Here is a 13,435-nt window from a genome sequence, read left to right on the forward strand (position 1 = left end):
ATATGAATTGCTAGTGAAGGCATATTGGTCAATTAACTATCTGAAAGTTTAACAACTTAAGTTACTAAACAGAAGCATGGTTACAAATATTAATGTGGCCTAATCTTGGTATACGTTCGTCATATAATAATTGCCGAAATTTTCAAAATAAATAAATAAAATAAAGGGAACAACTTTTGTTGCTAATAATAATGAATTATTTGTACATATTTTTATTGCTAGAAGAAACGTTTTGCTTTGATACACTTATTACTTTTAAAATAAATCTCTACGTTATTCAGCCATGAATCTAAAATTTTAGAATGTATTTGTAGCATTACGAAAATTTATGAAAATTTCAGATCGAGTTTGGGAAAGCCTCTCCCAGCATTTAACATATTTTCAAATGCCCATGCCAATAACTCACCCATTATTGATATTCACAATAATTGTATTGGCTGGAATAATTGGTTAAGTAATTACAAAGTATTCGTTTGGTAGTAAATGCATATGATTTTGGCGTGGACCGCGGTGGCTCAGTGGTAGAGCGTTCACCTCTGGTGCTAGGGGTCTCGGGTTCAAACCCTGCTCCCGCCAAGTGAACTTTGTGGTGGACAAACACCGTGTGCGTGGGTTTTCTCGGGGTTCTCCCGTTTCCTCTCACTTTCTTCATTCTACTATTTCATTCATCTCTCATCATCACCGTCTCCTTTAGCCTAACCGGCATAGCCGTGGGACGTAAAACTCAAAAATTTCATTTCATTTTTTTCCATATCATTATGGCCTAATTGATGGAATTACTTAGTACATAACAATAAAGGATTTTAACTCTCTACAGCGATGTCAGACGTACATTTGTAATGTGAAAAATGCATTAACATATAACAAAGTCTTATTGTCAAAATTTTAAGGAAACTGGAAATGGAAGTTAAAAATTGTTTAAAATAAAGCATTGTATGTATCATGTTGTTTACATCAGCGTTTCTTAAACTGTGGTCCACTTAAATTGAACACTAGTCAAAAAACAATAACAAATAATAATTATAATAATTAATAAAATAATACTAAAAGTTCAAGTAAATTTTGTATCACACACTATAGTTAAGAATCTGAGTTTAGAAATTACGCAAACAAGAATCTTTACTTTCTCTGCCAGAACTGACATACAATGAAATTGTTTACCCTATCTACTCTGTAACATATTTTTTTTGACATTCTTCAGTTATTAAAAGAAATTCATGCACCTAAGATGAACGCTCTACCACTGAACCACCACCGCCCCAGAATTTTTAGTATAAAACTGCTTTAAACATGTGAGGATACTGATATGAACATACGCTCAAGAGATTAAAAAATGACAAATTACCTTCCGAAGGGACAAAAGTATTCTGGTCCGTAGAACATTCTGACTTAATAAAAATGTTCCTTCAAAAAGTTCAAGAAACGCTGCTATAGGTTTTAAGTTGTTCTGGAATGTGTTTATAGTATTGATAAAGTGTGAACAAATGCTTGTAGCATTTATATGTGTAAATATAGATTTTAAGATTTAATTTTTATGTTTTCATTTTATCTAACAAAATTTCTGTTAGCACACAATAAAAAGATTGCAGAACTTAACTATAAAATATGAAGCAGTTGTGTTCAGTAAACGTGTGCAATAAAATATCGTATACCTATAAAGTTTTCAGAAACTAACAATATTCAGGGAAAAATAATAAAATCTATTATTTTTCTCGTTGCCCTCCCCCCTCTTTTTCACTCCCCAATAGGAATCCAATTATAAATTAAATAACAATATTTGAAACTGATTGATTACTTTGGAAGTATTAAGTATTTGGAAATATAAGTTCAAGTTAGATTCCTCAAGAAACATGCTACTCTAAAACTCAAAATTACATTTATATAGATAGCTATTATTAGCATTAACTATCATTGTATTCCATTGTTGCTTATTTCGTTACTAAGATATTAGCCACTGACTTTTGAAATTATTGTATTTCTTGTGTTAAATAATGTTTTGTGATTTAAATTGTTGCATTCTTTCCCAGATACCAGTCTCTACAAGAGCCAATGCAAATAAGACGAGACAACTTGGAAGATGCATTATTGTTACAACAACTATTGAGGGATATTGATGATGAAATGCAGTGGATAACAGAGAAGGAGCCTCAAGCGGCTTCAAGGGATTTGGGAGCGAACTTAACAGCAGTACAAAGTCTTCAGAAGAAACATCAGGTACGCTCATTCGTTTGACTTAGAGATGACTTATATAGCTGCTTTTGTACAGTCGTTATGAGGATGCAGGGGAGGAGACAAATATTTGTAGTATGAGTTAAATTTAGAAGAATTTAAACAATTCCATTACAAAAATAATTTCAACTCGGTACAAAATGTGTAAATTCTTAGTTTCGTTGTTCCTTATTGTTTTACCCTTGAGAAGAACTGTAGCGTATGTCTGTGAACTGTTGGCAACATGGTTCTATAATCTACGAAATTTTACTTAGCAACTAGGATTTTTTTATTTGTATTTGCTTATATACATTTCTTAAAACACAAAGATTATAATAGTATCGAAATTTTTAAGTATTCATTAATTTATATATATATATATATATATATATATATATATATATATATATATATATATATATATATATATATATATATATATATATATATATATATATATATATAAATTATGTAATCAATTTTTTCCTGTTTCGTGGTACCGCGGTCGCTGAGTGATCCACCTCTGGTGCATGAGATTCGTGGTTCGATCTCAGCGCGTGCCACGTGGGTGAAACGTATGCTTGAATTTTCTCGTGGTTCTCCCGTTTCCTCTCACTTCCTTCATTCCATAATTTCATTCTTTCTCATTGTCACTGTCTTCTTTAGCCTACCCGGCATAGTCGTGGGACACAAAACTAAAAGATTAAGTTTTAATTTCATTTTCGTTTTGTTCCGTGTTTTTTAGTTGTTGTTTTTGTGGTCACTTCTTGATTCCTTGAGCCGTAAAACAACACAAAATAACCATATGATTTCAATTTGCAGGCACTAGAAGCGGAAATCAATTCAAGGGAGCCTGTTGTTGCAGCTATTGCAAGCAGAGCTCAACAGATGATCCATAGTGGACATTTTGCATCAAGTAAAATTGAATCTGGAGTTTTAGAACTACAGGAACAATTTGGTCATCTGAAAGATCTGGCAAGTGTGAGGAAACTTAGGTTGCTCGATGCCGTTGAATCGCAAATGGTAAGTAAACGTATATAGCAGGTAACACTCATTTTTATGAAGTTCTTCTTTTTAAGTATGCTCATCCCTAAGTACGATATTATGTGAAGCATCATAAATTGTCTTCTAAAAGCCAGTTTGTTAATATTTTGAAATATCCAAGGTTTCCTAAATTATACACAAATATGCATATTTTAAAAAGTTACTCAAATTTATATCAAATTCAATCTAGACAAACTTCACTCATGATTCATAATCGCTTATAAACAATAACTTTTGCTAAATTTTAATTAAAATTAAACAAATGAAGTTGAGAAATTAATTAAAGTTCGTTGAATTTTAATCTTTTTTGAACCTTAATCAATGTGTAATAGACAACCAATTGCAATCAGTAGATCCACTTTAATCCTGTTGATATATCTAGATTCTTTGTTACCAAAAAATTATATATATATTTTGACTTATTTATATTTCCCTATGAAGTTCTATGCAGAAGCAAGCGAAGCCGAAGCATGGATCCGAGAGAAACACCCAATTTTGACATCTTCAGATTACGGGAAGGACGAAGATTCTGTTCAGTCGCTAATGAAGAAGTTAGATGGTATCCAGAGGGATATCAGTGGATTCCAGCACACTGTGGGTCGTCTAGCCAAACTGAGTCAAGGATTAATAGAACGGGGGCATTTTGATAATGAAAATATAAAGAAGAAACAGGTAACCAATGAATTTAATGTTTTAGTACCAAAAATGTACTGATTGCCCTAATGTTAAAACAAAGAATGTACTTTTTTTTCGATTATGTGTCTATCTATCTGTATCTATATCTATCATACTTGAGTTATGGATGTTATTTTACTTAAATAGATTGTAACCAATTTATCTACTTCATGATTGTTTTTAATGTATTCTTCTGTCTTTTATGAGCTGTGCTCTTGGACAGGGAATTGTTTTGCAATAAACTAAATTGTAAATTATGTGAAGCATAAAATTAATAAGTTTAATTGCTTCAGCTTGTAGCGGCAGTCTTGAAACCAAGTAATCCACTACCTATGAAAGGGTCAGTTATCCTTCCCTTAATGCAGAACAGTTTGGGCAAGTAATCTTCTACATTTAAATTATAAATCTCCTTCAACATGAACAATTTATTATATAAATTCTTTAACATGAATATAAATTTAACAGTAACAAAATAAACGTGCTGACACAAACAACATTATTCAAATAAAATTCACCCTTTCCCACTTGATTGGCAGTCCGGAAATTATTCAACATTAGCATTCTACTTTTCAATATTCTAAATGGAATTTACAGATTATTCTTTTTGAAAGATTTCTCATACCAAATTTACTCTTAAATTGAATTTAATATCCCAAATATTTAACAACATATAATTAATCTAGCGACCAAAGACATACCACTCACCAAAAACTTGAAGTAGTTGGCCAAAAAGAGAGAAAAATAATAGATTAAAATTTCGTACTTAAAAATTCTCGCCGAGTAATATATCTAGCTTGCTTTTACAAAAGCTTTACACTATATTCCGTCTGTCTTACGTCTAGGAGCACTTTAAGCCAAAAACCAAACCGAAATCACATTATACTAGTTTTCAATTTGACGAACATAATTTACATGCTCCTATTCCGGCTTACCTCACGTTTTATTCTAATGGAAACGTAGTAGTTACGGGTATATTACAAAAGATAGGTGGCGTTTCAATCACTTCGAACAAACGAATATCAGAACCCTGACATTAACCTACAGAGTCAATGTTTCCATATACAAGTTTATTTAACTAATCAGCTGATCGAGAATGTCCAAAGTTCTTCGACTTTTTTTTACATGAACTTGCAGAGAAATGTCTCAAGCTGGGAGAATATTAGGTGGGTCGAACAGAAGACAGGTTAGGAAATGTAGGAATAATAGGAGAGAGAAAAGAATAGTGTTAGATTTAATTACGAGAAAGAGAAACTGTTTCGAACATTTGCTGAGAAGGAACTGTATCATGAGAGGCGTAATAAAGGATATGGTGGAAATTAAAAGAGAGATGGGCGAAAGATACTGCAATTGATAGATGGTATTATATATATATATATATATATATATATATATATATATATATATATATTGCGTCAAGACGTAAACATTAGCTGAGGACTGTGACCTGTGTTATGGCAAGTGACTTAATGGTAGAATACCTATAAACATGGAATGATGATGTGTTAATTAATTAATTAAAATTTTCAGTAAATACGCTCATAATAAATTGCAAATGTTATTAGCAAAATTACAAATATTTATTACAATACACATTAAGTTTAATGAAAATGTAGTGAATTTATGAATACAGTTGGTAAATATGTCTTTTTGCTTAGAATTTATTTTTCGTTCATAGAATCAATGTTAATTTCGCAGTCGATTATTACTTTAAAGTTATCATGTCTGAATATGAGTTAAAAGCAAGAGTTCGGTGGAATGCAAACATCGGAGGAAAGCTATAGGAGAAAAGAAATATCGGGAAGCTATAGCACAATTAATGAGATTGTCAGAAATACTCAATATTGCCTAGAACCAGTCAATAAATTGTCGCAGCTTCGAGATGCCTATTTATTTATTTATTTATTAATGCAGACATCTTAATATCTAGAAATTCGAATAACTAATAGTTAGTATGTGAGAAAATAGATTAAAATTTAACTTTTCTTATTTCATTGTCATTGCGTTTTCCAACTAAGAGTGTATTAACGAAAGAAAAAATATATACTGTATATTGACAAAAGACAGTATTCAAATTTTACATAACACTTATATTTTCGATTTTTAGGCTCAAATAGAGACGCAGTTCCATGAATTAGAAGAGCTTGCGGAACTCCGTTACAAAAGACTCGTGGAAAGCAAGAAATTGTACCGCTTCCTTCGAGAAGCAGACGAAGTGGCAGAATGGATAGGAGATCAAACAGCGATAGCGGCATCCGAGGATTATGGCTGTGATGTGGAGCATGTAGAACTTCTTATTCAGACGTTTGAGAGCTTTTTATCTGGACTCTCAGCTAGTGAAGGAAGAGTGGCTGGTGTGATTAACACTGGAAAACAGTTGCTTAGTGAAGGTCATCCGGAACCAGAAAGAATTAAGGGCAAGATAGAAGAGACGGAACAGCTTTGGGAAGATTTGAAAGAACTAGCACATGCACGAGAGGAGGTAAGTGATAAAAAGTATCATTGGTACAGGAATAACGAGTTGTGTGTGGTTAATAACATACGTATGAAACTGAATTAAGTCAATGCGAATAATCGTAAACCATTTGTGATATTTGAATTATTAGTACAATATAAAATTTGGGTAAAGTACCCCATATTTTAATTCTCAGAGTTCCGCTCTGCTTAGTATTGCACTTGATTGCGTAGCAGTATGAGTATGAACTTCCTGCAGTGAGGCATTATACGGTAGTATAGTTATCTTCGCAATTCAATTAAATAGTCAATTGTGGAATGATCTAAATTTTATAGGTTTGTAATTACTTGTTGAGCGTATGGAACATCTTGAAATACATCAAATCACTCATCTGTAATGTCTCTTATCAGTCTTTCTTTCGATATTTTGAGTGAGGCTCTTAGTCTCTCTTTTCAAGATAAAAATTACTTAAGTCATTGTGTGCCCCTGAAGAAGAATGACCAGTGTCTCACTCAAAATACTGGAGGAAATATTGATGAGGAATAGTACAGATGAGTGGTTTGATGTATATGAGTTCTCTTTGTTTTTGTACACTTGTGTAATTTACTAACAGAAGTATACATACTTCGTACATACTCTTTTGCCAGTAATTCGAAGCAAATATGCCAATTCGAGTACAGATTTCTTATATTGGCGTCATGTGCTAAGTCTATGTAACTTACCAAAAACTGATCTATAGTTGATGAGACGCATTACAGATGAGTGATTTGATCTTAATACTCAAGAACGTGCTGTTTACGAAAGTATATGTACTGGAAACTTCTTTGTGTCTGTAAATGTGCTGGCAACTATGCCAGAAATTTTTGATATTTTAATTTATTGTATTCTAAACTTCGTCTTATCATAAGCCTCAGTTCCCCACAGAGTCTTTACATTTGTTCAAACCAGTGTTATATATTATCAGTAGAACAACCATAAAGCATAAAAAGCAGTAAAAACGTAATGGAATTTTTTTACCTATGGTTGGTACCATATCTGTGATTTTGACCACTTTACATACCCAAATTTGCTAATTTTATAAGCATAATAAAGCATAATTTACAGAAATAAAGCATAAAGCATAATACTTAATGGTTTTTCTTCCATAACAGTGTGTTTGTGTACAACAAAGAAAAATATGTTAATATATTTTGTACCAAAGAAAAAATATTAACAAAGGCTGTTATCAATGCCTGGAAGAATGGAAGTGAACTTCCAATTGCCTTTACGCGTAACAGTGGAAAGTTCGAATTCCTCCTAGCTCCGCACCTTAATGCACTTTTATATCACTTTACCTTGATGCACTGTATTGATGTAATTTTAGTGGGGAAAGTTAATAGTTTCATATATATATTTTAATGCTTGTGTAATAATAATAATAATAATAATAATAATAATAATAATAATAATAATAATAAAACGAGTAAAATAAAACAAATATGTAATAGAAATGAGTAAAAATGAAGTATAATTCAAGGAACAGCATATTAAGGCATAATTTAGGAAAAAGCATAATAAAGCATAATGAAAGGAAAAATAAAGCATAATATATAGCTGTATAAAGCATAAAGTTGGTTGCCTTAATTATCACTGTACGTATACATGCTCTTATTACACTACTTACGAATAAGTTGATTTAGTGTTTATGTCATCGCTGATTTCGTTGTATTCTATTTCAGTAGATGTTATTTTTACATTTTATTTTTTATTTTTGAGATATAGTAATGTTATAAACATTTGGATCACGTGTGGAGAAGTTAAAGACAAACATAGAAAAGTAAAGTATTTTTTCTTTCTTTTTTTAACAGGCGTTGACAGGAGCTAAGCAGGTGCATGTATTTGACAGGACAGCAGATGAAACTATTGGTTGGATCCAGGAAAAAGAGGGTTCATTGTCTTCAGAGGATTATGGGCAAGATCTAGAAACAATTCAGGCTTTAATTCGAGAACATCAAGGTTTTGAACGCGATTTAGCTGCTGTAAAAGAACAAGTAAGTTTATTCTAATAAAATATGTAATTTGAGTTTATTAATTAAAAACATTCAATTGTGAAATCTGTTTCGAAGAGAAAAGCACGTACTTGAGTAACTTGTCAGTAGTGTAAGAAGTAGAGGAGATGAATTGCAATTATAACACTAACATTAGATCTTAAAATTATTTTTGCGTACTTATGTTCAATTACGTATATACATTACACAGTTTCTAAACATTATACCGTAATTTATCAAGCCTTCCTTAAGTATCCAAGAAAAAAAATCGTGTTATTCTTCTGTCTTAACGTTACTGCATTATTTTAGTTCTTATCTAAATTAACAAAGAAGGGTTGTCATATGGTTTTCTGAAAAACTTGAATTATTATTTAAATATATATTTCTTAACCTAAAAAACACATATTTAGTACTACAAAAACTTCTAAATTCCAAAAAAGCCGTACAAAACTTATTGTTCAACTTTGTTTGGTTAGGTAGAATGAATTGGCATCCCTTTCAGCACCGAGGCTATATGAGACGTGGACCTACAGTTTAAGATGGAAACCGAACCATCCTGATGAGTTCAAAATTTTCAAAACTCTCTCTCATCAGGAATTGAACCCGGGACGCCGTGCACTAAGGGTACCATTAGACCACCGGGGAGGGCTAACTTCAATATTGTTGAACCATTTATTCATTCTGTGTGTCTTGCTTTTTTTAATTCTCATGATTAAGAGGTATTATTGTTTTCTGCTTTTAGTTCAAACTACAGTAAACACATGCAATCATAGTATTTGCTTAATACATACTTAAACATTGTTGATTCAAGTCTTAACAGAGCTAATTCTGTTTTACAGGTTGAAGCAGTAGTGGAAGAAGCCACTCGATTAGCTAACCTCTTCCCAGATGCTCGAGAACACATTGAGGTAAAGCATGAAGAAACAGTTGAAGCATGGAACGAACTCCTAGACAAAGCTGCCCAAAGGAAGGACAAGTTGCAACAAGCAGAACAACTTCAAGCGTACTTTGACGAATACAGAGACCTCATGTAAGTCAAGTACTCTGTGTAATTCATAACATTCAAATACAATAGTGTTTGTATATATCAAATTCGCAATACAAGAAAGGAATAGTAGTTCGTTAATCTTTTGTAGCTGCAAAGATATTAAAAGTAATGTTAAAATTTCGTATTTGCCGATGTATAAGACGTACTTTTTCCTTGAAAATAAGTTTTAAAAAATATACGTCTACATGGAGATTTTGATTATTTTAATTTCAATAAGTAGTTGTAGTTATACTAGTAAATATAGCTTGGATACTATCGAGTTATTTACCGTTTCAAACGCACATGCGCTATAGACATTCCTAGACGCACGTGCAATTCTACACAGTTAGGCATTGTTACTGCATATGTTTCTTGCTAAAATATCACTTTGTATTTTTTAAAAAAACAAAAAGACAGTGAAAATATTTTTTCTTCAACATTGAATACATAAAATAGGGTGCGTCTTATATACCAGCAAATGCAATACATAATTTTGTTATATATACTGTAATGTCTTATAATTAAGAAGAATATTAAATTTAAAGAAAAGATCAGTACATTATTTAATTGTACAGTATATAGTATTAGCAGAAAAGTGTTACTTAAAGTTAGCGATTTACAGAGAGTTGTATTCGTGATAGTGCATATCATGAAAGTGTTATGCTGAGTTACTCATAAATGTGAATTTCTCTAAATCATGTTTTCGTAGACATATTTCAGTAACATAGGACTTTAATCTACGTTGATAGTATAGAAATAGCTGTTTCTAGTGTGAATGTTTCATTCCATTACATACTTCTTTCTTCCTTTTACTTGTTACTCCAGGGCGTGGATTAACGAAATGATAGCCAAAGTGACCACTCCAGAACTTTCTCAGGATGTTTCTGGTGCTGAAGCTCTGATTTCACGACATGCCGAGTATCGTGCCGAAATTGATACTCGTACAGACGCTTTTACCAAATTCTCTCAAACAGGGAAAAAGCTTATTCAGCAGGTATGTAAGGAATTATCTCTAAAGTACTTTTCAGATACAAATTAATATGGTATTTGGTATAGAATCGTTCATAAACCAAAAAGAATATAATGATTTCAAATATTGTTTTCATGTAATGTTTAGTGTGCCAAAACCATTCTATCGCTGCAAAGAAAATAATCCGTATTAATTTCAAACAATTTTCCTCAACAGTAGTGAAGTGTTAATTTATGAGAGAAAGAGTAATAAGTACCGACAACAACAACCAGTACTAGTGTCTTACTATTTAAGGCGTGCAATATACCGAAGTATAGTCGGTTCTGCCTTTCGAATAACATGCACAAGAAATCAAAACAGTGTGATTCCTATAGCAAAAGAGTTGCAGTTCAGTATATCTTAATCAATATACTTCAGTCTTCTTTAAGATATTACGTTATTAGACAAAGAGAAAAATGATAAATACTAAGAAGAGCGTGATTTGATATTATACGTGTCTAAAGTAACACACGAAAAGTGAGAAAAATAGATAAATTAAACGTGATGGCCAATCATTGCATGAAGATAAATTGTTTTAAATTATTGTTTTTCGAATAGCGCATTCATTATTATTATTTTAGTGACGATTTTGTTGTTTATTAAGATTTGACAAAAGTAAACTCTATATTCCTCATTTGTATTCCTATATTCCTCTGAGTTCTATTTGTAGATTTTCTTCAAGATTAAATATTTTTTGAAATCATAATAGAAACCACATTATAATTGCAATTATTTATTTGTAGGGTCATTTCCTTGCTGATGAAATCGAAGAACGAATTGCCGTACTAGAACAAAGAAGAAAATTGTTGAATGATACGTGGGAAAAAAGACGGGTAATCTACGAACAAAATCTAGACACACAGGTAAGATTAAGAGAAAAATATCATGACTGTTAGTTCAATTTCAGGAAACACACACATTATATATATATATATAGTGAAAAGTTCTAAAATAGAATTACAATACACAGTTAGCTAAAATGCAGTGAAGTAATAAAGCTGAATTTTATCTTAAAACATTGACAAAAAGTTGCAATTTTTATTATTTTTTTTTAAATTAATTTATTTTTCAATGTCTCTCTCTCAGTGGGACATTTTAACTCATAGTAGGAGTCTGAAATTGGTAGCTTATTTGAATTATTTCTGATATATTGTTGACATAATCTCGTTATGGCTTATAAATAATTTATTTTTTGAGTTCTTACGTTTAACAAGATACTCATTTGGGACACAGACTTCGTATTAATTTGTTTCCTTGGTTGATTTTTATGTTAATGTATGCGCATAAATGGACACTGTCTCTTTTAACAGATATTTAAAAGAGAAGCCAATCTTCTGGAAAGTTGGATTCAAAGTCGAGAAGCCGTTCTTCACGATGAAAATCTTGGAGATTCAATTGCCCAGGTAGAAGATTTAATACGGAAACATGAAGATTTTGAGAAAACAATAGAGGCCCAAGAAGAGAAGTTCGCCGCCCTCAGAAGAATTACTTTAGTAAGGATAATAAATTGTGCTTAACATATTTCGTAGTAGAATACCAATTCTCGTATAAAGTTGTTACGTTCAGCGACAATACAGGGAAGTTGAAAACAGACAGTTAGTAAAATTGATTGTTGTTCTGAAATCATGGTTCTATTATGGGAAAGTATACTTGATAGCAAAAAGTTTAATTAGAGAATGTGCCAGTAAGAAGCGAAAAAACTTGACTTGGAAAGATTTTACATTATTTATTTATTTATTTATTTACTTCGCATAATCAAGATGTTTGGCTTCAATTTTCCTTATATAATATAGTTGATTGTGATGTTACATTGAATTCCATACAGTAGTTACTCATTTTACAAAATTATATGTAGATAAGTATAGTTAATACAAGAAGAAAAGTGTCGTCCAAGAATTCTTTAACACTATAGTATACTATATTTTAATAGAATTTTTCTAATCTTTCTCTTAAAACACTTTTTTCTATATATATATATATATATGTTTTTAATTCGTTCTTAATGTTTCTAGTACAGTAAGTTGATTATAAATATTGATTCTCAGGTTTCGTGTCGCTTTATGTACTAAAGGGTGTCAGTTAAAAGTAGATTTTAATAGATTTTTATTTCTTGTGTTATAGGTCTGTTATATAGTATTGATTGGTGTATTTGCCTATTTTTGGTGTGTATGATTATCTAGAATGTATAATTATAGAATAATGAGAATTTCATACTTTTTTGTCTAATTGTTTACATTAGCATATGCGGTTTAGGCCAGCGATTGTACCCAAGGCTTCTTTTTGACTGTAGAAAATGACTACTGTTACTATCGTTTCCCCAGAAAACTATCCCATACCGTAATGCAATGAGTGAATTAGGCTGTAATAAATAAATAAATAAATAAATAAATAAAAATGCCAAGTCAGTACTGTCAAATAGTAATAAAATTGAATAATACACCAGTTTATAAGCTTTGCTGCCATTTGTCTTTTCTAAATATCTACAACTCTTCCATATTTAAAGGCCGTTTTTACATTATTGTGTTGTGAAGGGTTTAGAAAACTCAAAGCTTTACTAGGAATTAGGAGGACAAATACGATTTTATATTAACGTTTTAGAGATGCATGTGATTTCAGGAAACAGTTCTTGCCTCCTTTTCTATAATAGCATTATATATAGATTTGTTAATGAAGTATAGGTATAATTTGTAAACTTTACAAAGATGTAACGAGTTATATTGAGATTTATGTTTAATGATTTTAGTTGGAGGAGGCATTCCAAAAGCAGCAGGAAGAAGAGAGAGCAGCTCGACAAGCAGAAAAGGAGAGAATAGAAAAAGAAAGACTAGAGGCTAGGAAGAGAAGAGAAGTACAAAGGATAACTGATGTAAGTACTTACGTATTTATTTAATTAATTACAAACACAGAACAATTAAATTTACTTTGTTATCTTCCGTAATGTTTCCATGTACACATCTAAGATTTTGACCAAATTAAGGAAAGTAAAATATTGG

General features: G+C 31.3%; 1 protein-coding gene across 10 annotated transcripts in view; it reads left to right on the forward strand.

Annotated features, from left to right (window-relative positions):
• The window catches only part of kst (spectrin beta chain, non-erythrocytic 5 kst), a 446,615-nt gene that overhangs the window by 400,692 nt on the left and 32,488 nt on the right, over window positions 1-13,435 (forward strand). For all 10 annotated transcript variants that reach the window (XM_081759067.1, XM_081759061.1, XM_081759058.1 and 7 more), the window contains 10 exons: window positions 2,028-2,214; window positions 3,031-3,231; window positions 3,694-3,924; window positions 6,032-6,406; window positions 8,227-8,409; window positions 9,246-9,436; window positions 10,259-10,427; window positions 11,186-11,305; window positions 11,753-11,935; window positions 13,186-13,308. In XM_081759067.1, coding sequence (XP_081615193.1) covers window positions 2,028-2,214; window positions 3,031-3,231; window positions 3,694-3,924; window positions 6,032-6,406; window positions 8,227-8,409; window positions 9,246-9,436; window positions 10,259-10,427; window positions 11,186-11,305; window positions 11,753-11,935; window positions 13,186-13,308 — 1,963 coding nt within the window. The remainder of the gene's footprint in view (window positions 1-2,027; window positions 2,215-3,030; window positions 3,232-3,693; window positions 3,925-6,031; window positions 6,407-8,226; window positions 8,410-9,245; window positions 9,437-10,258; window positions 10,428-11,185; window positions 11,306-11,752; window positions 11,936-13,185; window positions 13,309-13,435) is intronic.

The sequence above is a fragment of the Thermobia domestica genome, chromosome 5, assembly GCF_964235325.1.
Source record: "Thermobia domestica chromosome 5, izTheDome1.hap1.1, whole genome shotgun sequence".
NCBI lineage: Eukaryota > Metazoa > Arthropoda > Insecta > Zygentoma > Lepismatidae > Thermobia > Thermobia domestica.